The sequence below is a fragment of the Myiozetetes cayanensis genome, unplaced genomic scaffold (genome assembly GCF_022539395.1).
Source record: "Myiozetetes cayanensis isolate MyiCay16 unplaced genomic scaffold, myiCay2020 scf22, whole genome shotgun sequence".
Lineage (NCBI taxonomy): Eukaryota > Metazoa > Chordata > Aves > Passeriformes > Tyrannidae > Myiozetetes > Myiozetetes cayanensis.
The window spans coordinates 8144539-8162612 of NW_026087434.1; the positions used below are offsets into that span (position 1 = coordinate 8144539).

The 18074-nt window shown below is 43.4% G+C and overlaps 2 protein-coding genes across 3 annotated transcripts; both read right to left on the bottom strand.

Annotated features, from left to right (window-relative positions):
* Window positions 1-926: 926 nt before the first annotated feature.
* On the bottom strand, window positions 927-6281 carry LOC126642200 (uncharacterized). The gene is made up of 5 exons (XM_050319629.1): window positions 6058-6281; window positions 3952-4290; window positions 2505-2855; window positions 1084-1211; window positions 927-932 (listed from the first exon to the last, which is right to left on the bottom strand). The coding sequence occupies exons 1-5, from the start codon at window positions 6128-6130 to the stop codon at window positions 927-929; spliced, it is 897 nt and encodes a 298-aa protein (XP_050175586.1). The 5' UTR covers window positions 6131-6281.
* Window positions 6282-7346: 1065 nt separating this feature from the next.
* On the bottom strand, window positions 7347-15633 carry LOC126641961 (uncharacterized). 2 transcript variants are annotated; one of them, XM_050319153.1, is made up of 7 exons: window positions 15495-15624; window positions 13045-13198; window positions 11838-12000; window positions 10839-11150; window positions 9868-10035; window positions 9108-9218; window positions 7347-7907 (listed from the first exon to the last, which is right to left on the bottom strand). In XM_050319153.1, the coding sequence occupies exons 3-7, from the start codon at window positions 11899-11901 to the stop codon at window positions 7849-7851; spliced, it is 714 nt and encodes a 237-aa protein (XP_050175110.1). In that variant the 5' UTR covers window positions 11902-12000; window positions 13045-13198; window positions 15495-15624; the 3' UTR covers window positions 7347-7848. The 2 variants fall into 2 exon arrangements, with proteins under 2 accessions (XP_050175110.1, XP_050175111.1); XM_050319154.1 differs by lacking the exon at window positions 13045-13198 and having other exon boundaries at window positions 15495-15633.
* Window positions 15634-18074: the final 2441 nt, after the last annotated feature.

The following is an 18074-nucleotide window of genomic DNA, read 5'->3' on the forward strand; positions in this document are numbered from 1 at the left end:
GTTCCGTCTAGAACTGTAAGACATATCTTCATAAACCACATTTGGGGGTTTTTTTGAAGTATTTCTTTATCTGCAAAACAGAGAAAACAGCCATCCAGAACAGAACCTGAAAAGGATCCCAACAAGGGAGTCCATTTTCATCTTAGGAGTCCATCTACATCTTTAGGAGTCTAACACTTGGAAGAGGAAATGTACTTTAAAAATTCCTTTCACAACACAGTGAGGGTTTAGAGGACCAAGTGGAAATTATCAACCTATTTATTTAACTTTCTATTGTCAGTTTGATGCAGTTTCACCAAAAAGTTCCTTCAGGATTTGGATGTAACTGTAGCTCCTACAGAAATAAGGCTCATTCCTAGTCTGTTACTGGTGACATGAGAGACCAGTTCCCACAGGGCCACTGAGCTTTGACAGAATGATGTTGTACTGCTGGTTTTTAGCAGTGCTGAAGCCACATGTGGAGACACAAGACACGAGCCTGTGAATCACACAATGTTAATTTTCAGTAATCTTTATGGAGTAGAAGAATCCATCAGAGACAAATAATTTCTGGGCACTTTTTGCAGTACATGAATATAAATAATCCCAGTAAAGGGAAAAAAATTGGGATTTTTTTTTTTCTAGAAGGGGGCAAAATTTTTCTCCCAGTGCTGCTTTCAGACATCAGGCTATTTATGACTTCTTGTTGCCTTTGTGTCCCCCTCCAAACATTCTCTCACATCTCTTACAAGCTTACCATGTCCAACTCCACTCCCAATTTACATAAAACTTTTAAAAAAGGACACTGAGGTGCTTTGCCCAGTGAGGTACACACATGGCTGTGTTGTTGACCATGTGGCTCACTTGAGGTTTGTTATCAAAAGGCAAACAATACCTCATTAACAAAGAGTTACAGAAACATAAACCACTGTGTTTACTGTAAGGGTTTACAGCTGGGAGACATTAAACAAAGGCAAATAGGAAACAGTAGAAAGCCACAGTTCTTTAGGTTTATCAAAAGTTTGCTTCACTCAGTCCCTGTTTACAAATAATTGGCTCAGCCCTGGACACAGTTTTGCTTTGGCATGGTGAGAGCATACTTACATTGACACGGTACAAGGTGCAGCACACCAGTGCACAAAGCAGTAGTACCACCAGGATGAGGAGAGAATAGATGACCCAGGAACTATCACTGCATGCCTGCTGGGAGTGTGCCTGCCCCCCTTCTGCACCTAAAATTACACTGTTATTATTATCATCGTCATCAACAACATTATCATTGTATGAAGAGGTAGAATTTAATTTTTTATTAAAAAATATATATTTACAGGTCAAGAAAAAAATCAGATATCAACAGCCACACAGCCACATTTGTAATTCCATTAGTATTCTCAGTGGCATTCCCTGGGCTCTTCCAGAGGCTGGTGATGGCTGCAGGTGGCATGGGAAGGGTCAGCAAGGAGCACTCTACAAAGGCAGAAGCTTCCACACCACTGAGCAGAAGTAGGAGCACACACTCGTGATGGGAACAGAAAATGTTTTACTCTGAGGGCTCAGAAGGAATTGTCTAACAACCAGCTCGTGAGTGGCACAGACAGAACCAGGAGGGTACTGTGATTTGCTGTACTCCACTGAGCAGAACAGTGCTAGTGGAAAAGCTTCCAGCTTTCTAAAACCTCAGTTCATCCATATCTGAATAACATCATCCCCCTGCTGCTTTGGTGTGCTGCTGTCATTCTCCCCAACTCACTTCACTGAGCTGTCGCCCCAGTTGTGGGTGGCAGCACAAAATGAGACCACAGTCATCTTTGCAGACTGCAGGTAGATCCTGTGCAGCTCTCAGGGCCTTTGTAAACCTTATTTTAAAAAGACCTCAGCAAAGCCCAGTGCCCAGGGTTGAACTGCACCAGTAAGATCAAAACCAAGCGCTACATTTCTGGTTCTGTCTTCGGCAAAGCAAACGGTGACAGCACCATCCTGCAGAAAAATAAATCCCCTCTTTGGAGCACACAGAGTGCTCAGTGTGTAATAATGATCTGTGGGGCTTGAAGTACATGCCTCAGGACTTGTTCTGTGCTCCCCAGTGTGACCTATTTTTAAACACAAAGACTCGCTGTCGGGAGTTGTTTCTAAAAGACATCGATGTCACATTAAGATCAAAGAACTGCTGCTGAAAATACTTATTCATATCCTAAAACTGACAGATCATTCACGCATACAGCGAAATGTTTGTTATCTTATTTTGACCTTTTTTAATTCTTTGAAGATGCAGGATTATAGCAAGTTTTCTCTTCTGAAATGCCCTCTGGTTGGTTATACAAGGCAGGTGGAAACACAGTGCCTTCCAAGCCTTCAAGCATAACAGGACACTGATGAGTCTGAGCCCACTCTCCAAACTTTCCCAGGTACTGGATGAAGCCTCCCCAGGGATTAGTGCTTTACCTGTCCTGACTAGATTTCTGCAAGCTCCTTGTCCACCTTTTGCATTACAAGATGCTATGATTAAGCAAGCAAAAGTAACATACCTTTAACCAGCAGCAAGGTGCCATCTGCTGAGAGGAGATGGGTATTTTTTACATTTTTCACCTCCTCAGCACAGACATAGTTATCACTGTCGTTTTCCTGCAGGTTATGTAGAATTATCACTATTTGCTTCCCTTCCTTTGAATACTCCAAGCGACCAGTAAAGGCAGGCAAAATCCTGGCAGTATTCTCATTTGACACATACAGAACCCTTTCAGGCTGCACAAGAGTCCTGAGCAGGTAGATCCCTCCATCTCCACGTGAGCTGTTCATCACACAGGTGATGTTGACAGACTGGCCTTGCTGAGGGCTGGCATAGAGCGGTGACTGCTTCAAAGCCCCATCAGTTTTAGCTGAAAACAAGAGAGATTAATGGCTATCACATAATTAAGAGGGTGCATTTTAACTAGGGAGCAAATGTAGAGGTCACAGGTAGAAAGAACAGACGCAAGAAATTTAGGTAGAATTAATTTTTTAACAGGCTACCTTTACATGTGCCTTGAGAAGAAGGATCAGAATCAAAAAGAGGTATAAAGTGAGTAACTTGTAAAATAATTTGAAGAAACAGTACACAATAAACAAGATGGAATTCATCTGAGAAAACAGAGCCAAGAAGTTTGAAAAGAGAAGCCTAAGGAAGAACGTGATAATTCCTCATGGATATAAATTACAATTGCTGATCCAGCAATCAAATAGATTTCATGTGCCTTGGGGACGGGAAAGGAGGAAAACTCCAAGTTTTGGTAAAGATGTTTCTCATCAGATGGTCTCATCAGAAGGATAGGTACATAAAGGAATAAGCTGCCACAGAATAATGGGGACACAAACCCTCTTCTAATGCCAAAAAAATAAAGACAGAAAAATTGTTCCCCCAACCACAAAAATCTGCCAAAGGGAGCACTTGTGCCCATTCATCAACTCTTTATTTAGAATGGAAAAACCCTTTACCTACTCATGTCCAACTTGCAGACCCTGCCTAGCACCAGCTCCCAATAATTACCAATATGTCATTTAAGGTTAAAGAGTAAAAACAAAAGAGATTTGCAAAAACTGCTATCAAAAAAAAAAAAAAAAAAAAAGAGACTAATTTCTCTGCTAGTTAATCATAAGGATTTAACAGATTGTTTTGGAAAAAGAGCTCTAGGTCATCACTGTTTCCAAACTGCTGCAGCTGCCTATGACTAATAGGTGAAAACGTGTAACTAGAATTAAATCAGTCACAAATTGTTCTAGGGTGGATGGGGTTTTTTGGTACTGTACTATCTAATGTGCTTTTTTCAATGTTTCAGGGACTAGACCCACACTTTCCTTCAAATCTGTTAATGACCTGAGCAGACACAGGTATGGTTCTGTCAGACTCTCCCTCCCACTGTTCTTGCTTCCAACCTTTGATTTAAAATACAGATCTGTATTTAATAATTCATGGCATAAAAGGTGGAATTGCAATACCTTTCACCACTACTATGGTTCTCTTCCCATCCAATACTTCGTGATGGTTATTGACTGTAACATACTCAATGCATAGGTAGATATTGGAGTCAGATTCCTGTACATTGTGCAAAGTTGTCCTGTAATTCCTTCCTTCCCTTGAACACTCGGTGCGACCAGCCAAATCAGGAGAGATATTTGGAGGATTGTCCATGGAAAAATATACCATATTGACTGTCTTTCTGCTACTTTTCAAGTACATTCCCAGGTGCTTTCCAAAACCACTGATTGGGCAAGTTATGCTGATGGAGTCTCCTTCCCAAACACTGATAACATCTGTTGACTGTTCGTTTTCTCCACCTAAAGATAAGAAATGCAATTGAGATGGTAATACCAGAGTTCTTACTGATTTTTTAATATCAAACTACTCCATCAACAGAACCGCTCTGTAAGGCTGGACTGGTCTTGCTGTGCTGTGTATGTCATCTCTTGGCTGCCCTGAACCCTGTAGTGCCTTTCATGCCCATTGACCTGTTCAACTCAGCACCTTCCCAAAGCTCAAAAGGCCTTGGCAAAAAAGCATCTTCTGTCGCCCATGCAAAAAATTTAGTTTGCTCTGTAGATTCCCGGAATGATCCTATTCCTTCTCAAAATACAAGCTTTGTTGAACTCAGCCTGACAGTCAGAGCTGTCAGGGTAATTTGAGGGTCTAAATCTGGAATTCAAAGGTAAGAAAAAAATGACAGAGAATGGAGGAAAAATACACTTTTTTCTTCTTCTTCTTTTTAAAGAAAGGAGCATTTATCAGCATCACAAAACTGGATAACACAGCCTCTCAGGAAGAGGACTGCAGAAGGTGTAACTCCAATCTGCAGTAAGAAACAAAGCTACCAAAATGTATAATGAGACATATTTGTGTTCTCTAATTACCTGAGGATCAAAAGAAACTGAACAGTAAATACTTGTGTAATGAATTGCAAGAAACAGAGGGATCAAATGGGAAACACCAAAAAGAAATTACATCAGAAGCAAGAGGAAGAAAAATTAAATAGAGAGCACTGCGTGCCTAGGACAAGGTTTAGAAAAGGTTGAATTGTTCAATGTTGAGAAGCATATTAAGGATCCCTACATACTTAGGACAATTTACTTTAATAAGGGAACAAACATAGAATTCAACACAGAAGGACTGGATTGTTGGAATATAGATACAGTAGGTCACCCCAGTGAGCAGTTATCTTCCAGAGAAATGGGGTGCTGGAGAAGGCTGGAGCAGTGCAGAGCAATCAGCCTTTACAATCAGGAAAGGAAAGCCCATCAACCTAAAAATCAGTACTTCCAAACTGACCCACTTTAAACTTTTCTGTGACCTAAGACCTCATGAAGTTAACGACAAGCCAGCACTGCCCGTCACTGATATCCTCCAAAGGTCAAGGTAGAAGTTCAAGAGTTAAATTGTATTTTCAGAAATCAGCATTGACTCCTCAGAAACCACTAACTAAAGAATATTCTCACCAGTTTCACTGCCCCTTCCTTTCAGATACACTGATTTATGGATAATATCTTTTTCTCAAGTCACCATCCTTTCCATTGTCAGCGGTGATGGGGAAAAAGGAGTGACTGTTTGGAGACTTTTTTTTTCCTCAGCCTGTTCCCCTCAGAGATTTACACTGTTTTCCCTGAGGGTGCCTCCAGCTTGTAGTCTTAATAACCACAGCAACATTCAGCAGTGGATATTTCTAGTAAGGTTTTATTACACCTCCAATAAATATGCCCCTAATAAATGTAAATACTCATTTCTGTCAGTAGTGGGCTCCCCCATCATCCTTGAAAATACAGATACAGCTGATCTGAAATAACTGGGAAAACAAGTTCCACTCTTTCTACAGAGAGCAATTGCCTTGTAGAAAAGTTAAGATCATACCAATTTTTCTTTTTTTTCCTAAAAATGCCTTTGGTAATTTCAGAACTTTTTTTACCTTTTACTAAGTTCCACCTGCTTTCTCTAACAATGAATCTGGCAGGAAGCTGTTTAAGAAAATAGACTGAAGTGGGAGGGGGATTGAACGCAATGAAGTGTAAAAGAGGAAGGAAAACACTGAACTGGAAGAGCATCTACATCATACTTACCGTTCTGGGCAGGGAAGCACGGGAGGAGCAGCAGACAGAGAGATGCAGTTGGGAGACTCGACATCCACAGCATTTTCAAAGGTCTCTTCAGTTGCTCTCCACAATCTGACTGATGAGTTAAATACCTGAGGAAAGGGGTGATGCCCCAAGCTGGCCTGTTGCCTTCCAGCTACATCAGCTCTCTACCAAAAGAAGTCAGCAGGAGGCTGCTTTTGCTTTTCTGTTCCAATGAATGTGACAGAGAGGTGTATCTTGATGTTGTCTTCACACTAGAACCGCCCCTGGTTTCCTGCTGCTGAGCAACCCCCAGCCCTGAGGGCAGGAGTAGAGAGCTGTCTATGGGGAGCACCCACATTCCCTTTGAAGACAACTGAGAACAGAGACACTCACTCAAATTTTCTCTTCACAGCGCCCAAGTCAGGCAGTTGTCCTTCAGTTGTGGCCTCACTGGAAATGTGGGTGCTTGGTACAACCAGTTCAGTCTGTCACTGTTCCCATGGGCTTAGATTGGCAGCTGCAAATGCAAAAGCCTTGGCTTCATAAGGAGCAAGGAGATGAGAGATGCTCTGTTACTTGAGGTAAACCTTCAGTTATTACACCAGCCCTGCACACAAACCAGCAGGTTTGATCTGCATCTTGGCAATGACAACGTGAATAAACTCCCAAGCAACAGCACAGCACATACCTCTCACGTGCCTCTGGCTTCACAGTTAACAACCCTTTCTGTGGTGTCTGCAGTGCACAAGAGCTGAAAAGCACCGGCAAAAGGGAACCAGCTACAGCTCACGTGTAGCTCCTGCTCCCTCCCCAGGACGATGAGAAGCTCTTCTGTGGGCACTGCTCTCCATGGGATCACAGAGGGGAAGGGGGTGTTCCCAAAGAATTTCTTGAACGCTTGAAAGCTCAGAAATTTCGTCAATTATTGCAAAGGAAACAGAGTTCAGGCAGGTTGGGAAATGAGCCTTCAAATTGCCCCACAGAGGCTCACTGTCGGTCTGGATATAAAGGCAGATGCCAGGAGACATCTCTTACTCCCTGTCTTTCCTTTTGCCCTAATTAAGAAATTAATCATGACAACAATACTGGATTGTGAGTTTGGGAATCATGGAATGGTGATGCTAATCAAGGAGATTAACAAACCAAATAACAATATCATCAACACAGGGTTCCCAAGGAATAGCCAGTTTTTAAGGAGATGTTTTATTGTCACTAGTGTAGTAACACAAATTGAAAACTGAGTCAAAAGAAGTTGCAGCTATGAAATTATGGCACTTGGTGAGTCAGGCATCTTAGTATCATTAGTGCTTTTTTTATTTCATAAGATGATCTTGAGGATCCCTTCCAACCCAACCCATTCCATAATTCTGTGAATAAAAATATTTGCCTGTGTACATTGCAAAGAACAAAGCACTTGCTGAGGACAAACCCTGTAGACACCTCCAGAAAACAGAGCACACAGCTGGAGATAATTCAGCTGGTTTAAAGCTCTGTTGCTGAGCCAGCCACACACCTTGTGAGGGCTGCTGTCCTCAGCCAAGCACCGGGAGAGGACGGGACATCCAGGGTGCTGCTCGTGCTGCTCGTGAAGGCCTGGGGCTGGACAACTGTGCAATCACAGTCCTCTGTGAACATGTGGATGTGGAGAAGATCATTTGTGAAAAACAGATTATTTGTGAATATGGAACCACGAGGTCTCATGGAAATCAGCCTCTGTTGCTTCAGCTGGTTGCTGTACATCAGGACAGAGGAAGATGCTGCTGGCATAGAGGTCTTCTCATTTGCAGATGGTTTTCAAACAAGTGAGGCTCTCCTCATCTGAAGCCTGTTTATGTTGCCTAAGGGCTGCAGAACTGAAAGAAAAATATCTGTGAGGCCAAAAAGGGCACAGGTTGATTTCAGTGAGAGTTGTAATGCAAATGCCCATATTAGGCTTGGAGATTTGCAGTGGGAAGTCCTCCAGGCACCTCCCCTGTCCCATCTGCTGCTGGACCACCTCTTGCTCTGAAAGCTAAAAACACATCTAGTCCTTCACTGAATACCCTCCTACCACTGTAGTACTGTGATTTCATCATTTACCCTAATTAAACTCCCAAAAGGGAAATTTAGGATAGAATCATAGAATTGTTTAGATTGGAAAAGATCTGAAGATCATTGAGTCCAACCTTTAACATTAGAGAGACAACAGTAAAAGATTTGATGGAATGCTAGGACAGTTTTAGGAAAACAACAGGGAAAAAGTACCAGCATTAGCAAGGACTTCTTTAGAAGAACTAAAACTAACAGACTTGCAGTTCTTCTTTCCCAATTTATGTTTATCTGCAATTACTGATCAGCTCACTGCTATCCATCTCAGACAGAGCCATAGGCCTTGTGTATCTCCACAGATCCCCACCAGGAATGGCAGGTGGGATGATTTGCCATATGACAGCACAGTTGCATCCCTATTCTGTATTGTAGCCCAACTATTTCTGGAGTAAGAGGTGGTTTAATATTATCTCATTTGAAGAACACAGTGGTCTCTGTGTTGGGAGGGAGGAGGGAAGAGCAGAGGGTAATACAGAGGAAGGCTGATATTTCCAGATTTCATTCACATGATTCCCTATTCACTCCACAGAGCCTATCCCAGCTATTTCCACCCATATTAGTTTGCAACACAAACTTCCCTCTTGACTGCACTTAGGAAAATATTTTCTCTTAAATTAAAAGTGGCTCTTTAGTGGGCAGAGCTGTGAGGGGGAACCATTCCCCTAAAGGACCTTTCAGCCCACACCTGGATGTCCATCAGTCTCCTGGGCTGGGACATGCCTCAGCAGGGGGAGCTGCACAGTCTGGGACCACTCCAGGATGCCACAGAGGGAAGGCTGAGCCCTGCCATTGCTTCCTCCTCCCTTCAGCAAGGAAGCAGTGAGGAAATTTATTCTGTGCTTATTTTACATAACAAACCCATCCAGACAACAAAATGGAGGTGAGATCCAGGAAGAAAACCCCATATGCTTTTCCCACTACCAGGTGTGGAACCCACAGGAAACCAACAATTTGTCAGACTGTACCTTTACCGGTCGAATGCCGCCAGTAGCAATAAATGGTGAGCACTGCTGCACAAAGTACAAAGAACGGCAGCGATATGAGGAAGATGCTGCTGGTGGAAAGTTCAGGATCACCTGGAGAGTAGGAGAAAATAAAGAGCAGCCCAGTGAATCAAGCAGGTATGCCAAGCCATGAGCCTGCCTCATAAGCACCACCCTGAGGAATGGAGCCTGGTACATGAGCAAAATCCCCCCCAACAGCTGGTAAAGAGAGAGGGAACCCGTGAATGAGAGAACAAACAACCTCTGGCTCAGGATATCTTAAAGCAGATACCTGTAACAGTGCTGACTTCATCAGCATTCAAAGCTGATTCTTGACTCCCCACCACAACAGATACCTATTAACCTTTTCCTCATCCGAAAAACCCTAAACCAAGGGGTGTGAGAGCCATCCTTAATGATGGGTTCAAAGGCCATTAAGGAAATTCACTTTGACTGGTTTCTAAAGACCTGTTTGTCCATGACCTGAGGAAGACAACAGGGATTTCCACCATGAAAGAAATCTGAATATAAACATAACTTTATGTGACTTAGCCTGGAAGCAAAGTCTCATTTATCACTTACTAATAAGGGAAATTCCTGGGAACTTGTTGCACACCCATCATGTACCACCTTCCCTCTGCATCCCTGTATCTATTGCTCCATGTAAAGCACTATTCACATCAAGCTCTCTGGGCAAAACACTCTCAAAATAAAGGGAAAACAAACATGTGGAGAGACTAACTTGGAATTTCTTTGCCAGGGTTGTCAGCTGTTGATTTTCTGGATTCTGCACTTGACATTTCAGGGTAGCAATTCAATGTAGAGCTGGACTTCCAGACATTTGTTTCTGCTTTACAGCAAATTTTATTCTCCTCCATACTGTTACTACCTCTCTCATTTTCTGGGAAAGCTGAAAGATAAAAGAAGATTTCATTATAAATACGGATCAGGATCTTCAATCAAGGGTTAAAAAGGCTGAAGAGGTTCATAGGTTGAACAAGTGGATCATGTAGCACAAAAAGGTGGAAACTGCCATGACTGCTACAAGTTGGATATGTTTAATTCCCCAGCTGTTTAAATCAGCTACCCACATTTAGATTTCCTCCTCACTAAAGCTGATGAACTGTTCTGTGAACCAATAATGGAAATACTCATGTTACAAGAAGGCAAAATGTTCTCACATCTAACTAAGAATACCAAAACATTTGTAAAAAGCTTAGCATTACCTTTATGCAATTAAAATTGATTTAAATAATAATTATGACAAAATTTTGCAGTTTCTGATCCACTGTGAAATTTTGCCCTCTTGGAGCCACCTGCTACACATACTGACAAGTGTTTTAATCTCTGATCTTGGCAGTTTTGTGAGAAAGCTGGAAAGATGCTCCTGGGGATTCATTGAATCCTACAGAAGAGCAGCACAAAACAGCTCTTTAGGCTAGACCTGGCTCTCAGTTTAGTTCTGACTGAAGCAGGTGGGATTCATACATTGTAAACTGACACAGAATTTGGCCATGAGAATAGCTGTTGCAAAAACAAACAACAAAAAAAGTACCTATATAAATCAGAGTAACATGCATTTATCTGAATCTCTATGAGTGTAGTTTTAAGCAGTGTTGACATAATTCATTTTTCTGACTTAATGACTTTTTTTAACCAGAATAAACTAATTTTGTCAAGTTAGTTTACTAATTAACATCACTGTCTGCATACCTGTAGAATTCAGGATGGCACACGAGTGTCCTAATCCCCCGGGTTTTATCCAGAAGATGCCATAAATTCCTTCAGGAAAAGTATTTGCTTGCTGAAAGCACATGAGGATGTGTGTTTCCCCAGTCACCAAATCAATTATTCCATTTGAAAACACCTCGTTTTCTGTTTCAGCGATTTTTATAAATCTTTCAAAACTGCCTGTTTCACATTTGCTGATTTCACAGTCTTTACAGCAGTAGACTGTCACAGTTGTTTTGCCAGAGGAAGAGTCGTGGGTCCTCTCAGCAGGGTGATCACTGGCCATGGCAACATCTAAATGAGAAAATAAAGAAAAAGCATTTTCTGCTGGTTTACTCCCCCCATGTTGAGTGTTAGAGAATGGGATGAGTTTTGGTGGACATGTGCAGTTATGGCTTAGGAGACATTGTCTGCCAATTGTCAGATTTTACACAGTATTGGGGCCAGTCCACAAGGTAGTCTGGGAGTAGAAATAGGACATAATTTCCTTACTGCTGCAACTGTTTTAAACCAGGAAGTTGGCATCTTGGAAAGTCAATTGAAAGGCTTTTCTCTTGCTGAGCTCTGATGAATCACCTGTTCTTGTTTCCTTTCCCTCCCAAGTCCTTGGCACAATCCTGTCAGGTGTCCCTCCAGCAGACTGCCAGATCCCAAGACCAGTAAAGTCCACAGCTGCCAGACTACACACACTGGATGCAGTGTGCCAGATTTACTCAGCCAGACTCTCCTGGGGAAAAGCCAGTCCTTCAGGAGAGGACTTGCCTCATCTGACATCAGACAGACCCAAAGAGTCACCCCTCCCAAAACAGGGGGCTGTGACATGTCAAACGAATCCACCTTCACCCTAATTTCTTTTCTCACCCTAGAGGAGTTGTGGTCTTAGTTTTAACTGGGCCACAGCTGAGCTTTTCAATAACAGCTAAAAGTTGTTAAGCTACTGATGTGCAAGGAAAAGCACTGAGGTCATACAGGGAGACTCACTTGGACAGGGAGCTGCAATAGCCAGGAGCAGGAAACCCAACCCCATGAGGTGGGGAGAGCCCATCTGGCTGCCCTGGGTGTCAGCTCCAAAGGTGCTGGATGTTCTCCAAGACCCTCTGTGGTCCCAGGTCAGGCTCACCAGGCTCCTCCCTCGGTCTCCTCCCTGTTGGGACATTAAATGCAATGTTTAGCATCTGTTATATCTTATTATCTTTCTTCAGACAAAAAGAAATCAGCTGCCAGGCCAAGTGCTGTAAGGCTGCTCCTGGCCAAAACATCTGGAATGGAAGGAATGGAAGGCAAAGGAACACTCGTGCTGCTCAGCTGTTCCTGCAATGGCTTTTGCAAGTGCCAAGCTCACACCCCTTTCCCCCTCTGGCTCAGTCACAGCAGTAGAAGACACGTGGTCCTTCTGCAGGGAAAAGGAAATCCCTCCTGAGCCTGTTGGGCAGGAGGTTCCATGTCCAGGTCCCCCAGGCTCCTCAGAGCAGTGGCCCTGCACACATCCCTCAGCAGCACATGTGACAAATAACAGCCCAACTCTCTGTCGCTTCCAAAACACACCAAAACGTTAGATAAAAAATATAATTTGTGCTGAATGTTTCACTTGACATAAGATGTAATATTTATTGTCAAATTGAACTCTGTTTTTAGTTTAGAAGGTCCGACAGGAAATATCGATTCAAATCATTTCAATGAAACTGTCATGACTTGGTGAAATATGTTTTAGTAAAATACAAGTTTCACTTTCCAAATAAGAAAAAAGGAAAAATGAAAGAAATTCAAACTTTCTTTATCAGCCTGGCTCTGGAAAACAGAAACTGCTTTGCTCTTGGGAGCTTTTCATTAGAAGCTTTCATTAAACAACTTTTTTGCTGTCACCACCTGAGAAGTACATTGAGGAAATTTCTGAATTAATTATGCATTAATTCTTCAGTAGAGGTTAATAAATGCTTGTCTCTCATGGTCTGTGCTAATTTAAGGTTGCTGAGAGTTCCACCCCAAAAACAGATGATACAGGAGAAACACAACCCCCAAGACAAGCCCATTCCAGCTGCCAACAGGCACAGGAACCAGCTGCACAATTTCCCCTGGAATAAAAGGTGGGACACCTCTGCAGTGCCTCAGGCTATTGACAGCCACACACAGGATGTAAACCCGGGAAATGCTGGACCGAGCCGCGGTCCTGGCACTGCTCCACACGCACCTTCCAAGGCGAGACCCGTCCACTTCCACTTCACACCACACGAGGGACCAGGGATTCCACTTTACACACAGAGCTCCCGATCACCTGCACAGTCCTGCAAGGACTTCCTCTTTGCCCCACCAAGGATTAACAACAACCTCTTCTCATCCTCTTCCTGTAAGTCCAAAAACGGATCCTATCCTTTTTTCTTTTCCAAAAGCAGGTCATTTGGTGCCATCTCACTTTATCCTGTCTCCTGCTCTGCAAGGCACCAGGTAACAATGCCTGTAGCCTCCTCCCTTAAGGGACAGCAGAGTGCCAAGGGACTGTCACCAACCTTAAAATCACAGAATCATTAGGTTGGGAAAGACCCTTAAGAGCACAGAGTCCAACTGTTATCCCAGCGCTGCCAAATCCACCACTAGCTCATGTCCCTTAGTGTCACATCTACGTGTCTTCTGAGTCCCTCCAGAGTATTTATACCCCAGAGCATGTTCACCTCACAGAACAGCTGCAGCACATCTGGCAGAATTATTTGCCCAGAGGTTAAGGTTTGTTTTTTCCCAAGTAGTTGTCAGTCTGAGGTCTGTACTTTCTATCCTCAATCATTTTGTCTTCTTTTTAGTGGTCTTTTTGCCCCTCCCCTCGTTCTGCTCAAGGAGATGTTTCCCTCCCTCTCCCCTCTCACGGTGAAATTCTGTCCCAGTTCCCACTCTCCCAAAAGCCAGAACACTGTCCACCAAATCTCTCTCCCCTCCTACTGGCCTGTCTCAGAAATCCTCTTTTTAGGCTGGTTTCTGAGAGTCTTCAACTGTCTTGGCCACCTCCTGCCATCAGTTTTAAACTTACTTCATCAATAAAACACTCAAATCTAAACCGAAACATGCTCTTTGGATAGAAAATATTTTTCATCCATTTTTTGGCCTGCTTCCCTTTCTTTTCCAAGTAAAACAAACTTTCCCTTTTCAGAGCTACTGAAGTCGTCTGCAGAGCTGTAACAGAGTAAAGCCAGACCCTAAAAGCAGATCACCTGCAAGCAGTAGATGAGTAAAGCAACAAGCAGGAGGGTCTGGACTTCCTTCGGTGAACAGCAGCCACTCACACCCAGCTGACCAGCTCTTCCTCAGGTCAGACCTGATCCATTAACCTGAGACCCCAATATTTGCCAAGAAAGAAAGTCACTCATTAATGCAATAGCATCGCTCCCACTCCCAATGTCCTCTCTCAAAGTTAAAAGTTAACTGACCTGAACAGTTAAGAGACCTGAGATACTCTCACACGCTTCTTGTGCTTATTCCTACTCCAGCACAAGTTAAACAGCTCACTGCCCTTCCAGTGTGTGCTTTTGTGCTTTCTGACCTCTGCCTTTGGCACAGCTTCAGCAGGGACCCCCAAGGTGACCAGAGCAGAGCTGTGGTGGGGGATCACCCCAATCCCAGCCTCGGGGGCTGGCAGAGCAGGGCTGCTGCCCCAGGGTTTGGATGTGCTTCCCTCTCCAGCCAACCATTAAGCACAGTCATGGACCCACAAAATCCAGTGCTGTTCTCCAGCTGTAAACAATGCAAAACATTTTCTAAAAGGTTTATTTGGTACCCCAAGGATCCCACGGAGAATGCTTAACTTTCAATCAGTTTGGAGAAAATAATACTACTGAAGGAAGTAAGGCTGCAACAGAAGAAACCTCAAAGAACTTCAGAAGATCCTACAGATTTTATTTTCTACTCTAAGTTCTTTCACAGAAAAGGAGAAGTATTTACATAAGAGATGATTTTTCTATCACTTTCTGTACCAGTTTCACTCTTCGATTTCCTGAATACCACTCTCAACGAGCCTTTACAGGAAAAAAATCAACAAAATGTAATCATGGGAAGGGATGAAACAGCTCTTTCCTGAGTGAGCCTAGGAGTGCAGTTTGTTTCTACAGCTCCAACAAGCCAGTGCAGAGAAAGCAACCAGCAGGATGTTGTGGCTGAGCTGAGAAATCTCTGCAAAAATCCTGAAAGTGAAGCACACTTTGGCTTCCCACCAACTGCTCTGAAAATAAAATTCCACAGTAACCATTAGAAAACATTACTAACTTTTTTTATGCTTGCAGCACCTTAGAAAGAGTAGAATGGTTTGGTTCTGTTTTGTTCCCTTCGGAACCCAGAGCCACCAGGCTGGGGTTTTTGTTGCTTGATGAAGCTGTTGGGTTTCTGCACTCACACAATCAGTGTGAATTCAGTGCAGAGCTGCGTGGAAGTTGCCAGCCAGGGTTACAGAAGTGGAGTTAGTAAGAAAGATCAAGAGCACCAGGAACACACATTCTTCCTTACAAAGAAAATGTGCAGCACATTTAACACTTCCCTCCTGCCACAGACATTCTAGTGCCCGTTTCTAAATGTCTGCTTAAAAACCAAGAAGCAGGAATTTCTAAGAGAATAGCCTGACTGTAAGACAGGACCCCTTAAAGAAGAAGACAGTGTGAGTACCTCAAAAGCTGTGTTGCCTGAGGATGCTTTCGTGCCTCTTCCATTCCCTTCTCCGAGGGCCTGAGCAGTTCTTTCCAACTCCCAATCATTCAGCTCCTCTTGCAGAGCCCTGCACAGCAGATGCAGAAGTCACTTGGATCCCAGAGAAAAAGGCACGCTGCTGGCTCCTCCTTCTTTATAATGGATTTTCACTTTCACTTTTCCCTTATGGACTGAGGTCAGCACTATCACGGAGCGATGCAACAAGGCAAGCCCACGCTGCTGCGTGGGACTCCGCAGTTGGAAAGCATGGGAAAAACAATCACACCTCACAAAAAACCTCCCAGGAACCTGCTGGTGGGTACCTGGGCAGAAACTCTGTCCCTCTGGGCATTGCAACAGCAATGTAAAAGAGTGGATTTGAGATCTGCTCCTGAGTCTGGCACTGCTTTGGCACTGCAGGGGGTCCCAGGGCAGGAGAATCTGAGGTGCTGAGCTTGGTTTGTGCCCTGGCAGGGAGCAGGGCTGAAGGGATACCCTGCTAGAATGCACACCAGGGCAGCAGCAGCACTTCTGCTGTTTGATTGAAGCTGTGTCCATCACAAGCCAATGGGACCAGAGGGAGGGCAGAGGCAAACCAAAGGAACCCCTGATGAGCATGATATGATAAATTCAGCTGGCTCTGGCACCGTAGGACAGGGACGAAAAGTTCAGTGCCCGTAAGCACAGGGGACAGATGAAGGTAAAATCTTGCTGCTTTCTTATCTCTGTTCTGGGCGGGGTTTTTTAGGGTAGCAAGGAGGCAAGTCAAGCTATCCAAGTTGATTTCAACTATCATCAAAGCAATACAAGATTATAACCTCTGCCTTATTTACCACTGCCTTTGGCACGCATAACAAGCTTTTCTCCTCCCTCAGCATTGCCCTGCAGTTCACAGTCCCCCTGGGCAAGGTGTCCCACAGCCAGTCACAAGCAGCACTCCCCGGCTTGGGCTGCCATAAACTTTATCTGGATCTAAAAACAGCAATGTTTCCTCTAAGTACACAGTCCACCCTTTCACCAAGATACTTTCTCATTACACTTTGTCCCTGTTTTCATCACATGACCCACAGACCGAAAGGTCCAAACGTTTGCAGACTGTGCTCCAAGAAGAAACCAGTGCTCCTGCAAGGATTAACGTGCTTGCTCTGTCCTAAACACTGCAGCACCTGGTCCCTGGCAGCAGAAGAGGTGGAAGCTGAGCCTAGGCAGACACAATTTCAGGGGTTTATTTGGCAGAGCTTGCACCACATCTTCTGGTGGTGAATTAAGTATGTGTTAAAATAGGAAAAAATATGAGCTATTTATGCCTTCAGCAAGGATTTTCCCCTTCTCCTACTTACCCAGAAACTCGAGGGAGAAATGAGCCAGGAGACATGAGATGAAGATCAAATGCTGTGAGCACAGAAGAACCTAGAGTTTTTGTGAGCTATATGCATGACTACGAGAAGTGGTTTGGGCTTCTATTCCTTTCTGCTTCAAGCAACTGTTACTTTTTTTTTTTTTATATGTCCTATTTCAAGTTCCAGGAAACTGAAAGCAATAAGGTAGCCCAGGGATTTAGCCCAAGTCTCAGCATTAACAGTCATTGTCCCATTATACCTTTGGTCTCAGTATGTTTTGTCATTGGTTTTGCCTTCAAACCCTCACTTACCTACAACACCTCTGCTTTCACATTTGTGAGGGATTCCCTTCCTAATCTGGAACATCAAGAAAATAGACTCTGAAGTAATTTATGGCTGAAAGATAAAAATTATAAGCATAACATCTTATGACAACCATTGTGGTGTCATAAAATGATCTTTCTTGCCAAGTAATTCACCAGCCAGGCACAAATTAAACCAGGATCCAAAGCCATCTGTGAAAGGAAACTAAAACAAGTTCTTAGAACTATTCTTGCTTAATACCAAAACTAGCTGCTACACTTTTTCTTTTAATAATAGCAAACAAGTACCATAAAATAGAAACTGCAATTTAAATGCAGAACCTGATCCACGTTTTCTTTGATTACTCCCTGAAAAAAACACCTTAACAAGCCTTTGTTTCTCCACTGCTAAACAGGAGAAACAGGAATAGGAAATCCTTTTTTTCCTGAAACATCAGCTGTCTGAGACCATATGACAAAGTACAAAAGTTAACAGGTTTTTGTTTCCAAATCTCACTTACCTGCAATATCGCTGTTTTTGTCTTCGTGAGGGACTCCCTGGCTAATCTGTTACATCAATAAAATAGTGCATGAAGCAATTTATGGCCATGATTTAATAAGGAGAACCATAAGTTTTTATGACAATGAATGCAGTGACAACAGCGACCTTTATTGCCAAGCAGTTCACTGGCTAAACATCCACACAGCACCAGGCAGCTGCTCATGCAAGGAAAGGTAAAGCTTTCCTCAGGCACAGATCTTCAAGATTCACCAGATGCAGCAGCTCCCTCAGGTTTCCATATCATCACAGGAGTAATTTGGTTGCTCGGGTCAGGGCTGCAGCTTCTGTATTAGAGAAATGCTCCAGTGTCAGGACATTTGGCTACCATCACACTCACCTTTGAGGCTCAGGGCAT

Excerpts from the sequence above, each read along its gene's own strand:
- LOC126642200 (XM_050319629.1), bottom strand. The coding sequence starts at position 6,130 with ATGCTGTGGATGTCGAGTCTCCCAACTGCATCTCTCTGTCTGCTGCTC. Across the intron at positions 2,856-3,951 it reads AACCATAGTAGTGGTGAAAG|CTAAAACTGATGGGGCTTTG; the intron begins GTATTGCAATTC and ends TCTTGTTTTCAG. Across the intron at positions 1,212-2,504 it reads CACCTTGCTGCTGGTTAAAG|GTGCAGAAGGGGGGCAGGCA; the intron begins GTATGTTACTTT and ends GTGTAATTTTAG.
- LOC126641961 (XM_050319154.1), bottom strand. The coding sequence starts at position 11,901 with ATGGGCTCTCCCCACCTCATGGGGTTGGGTTTCCTGCTCCTGGCTATT. Across the intron at positions 10,036-10,838 it reads TGCCATCCTGAATTCTACAG|CTTTCCCAGAAAATGAGAGA; the intron begins GTATGCAGACAG and ends TTTATCTTTCAG. Across the intron at positions 9,219-9,867 it reads CCCTGGCAAAGAAATTCCAA|GTGATCCTGAACTTTCCACC; the intron begins GTTAGTCTCTCC and ends CCTACTCTCCAG.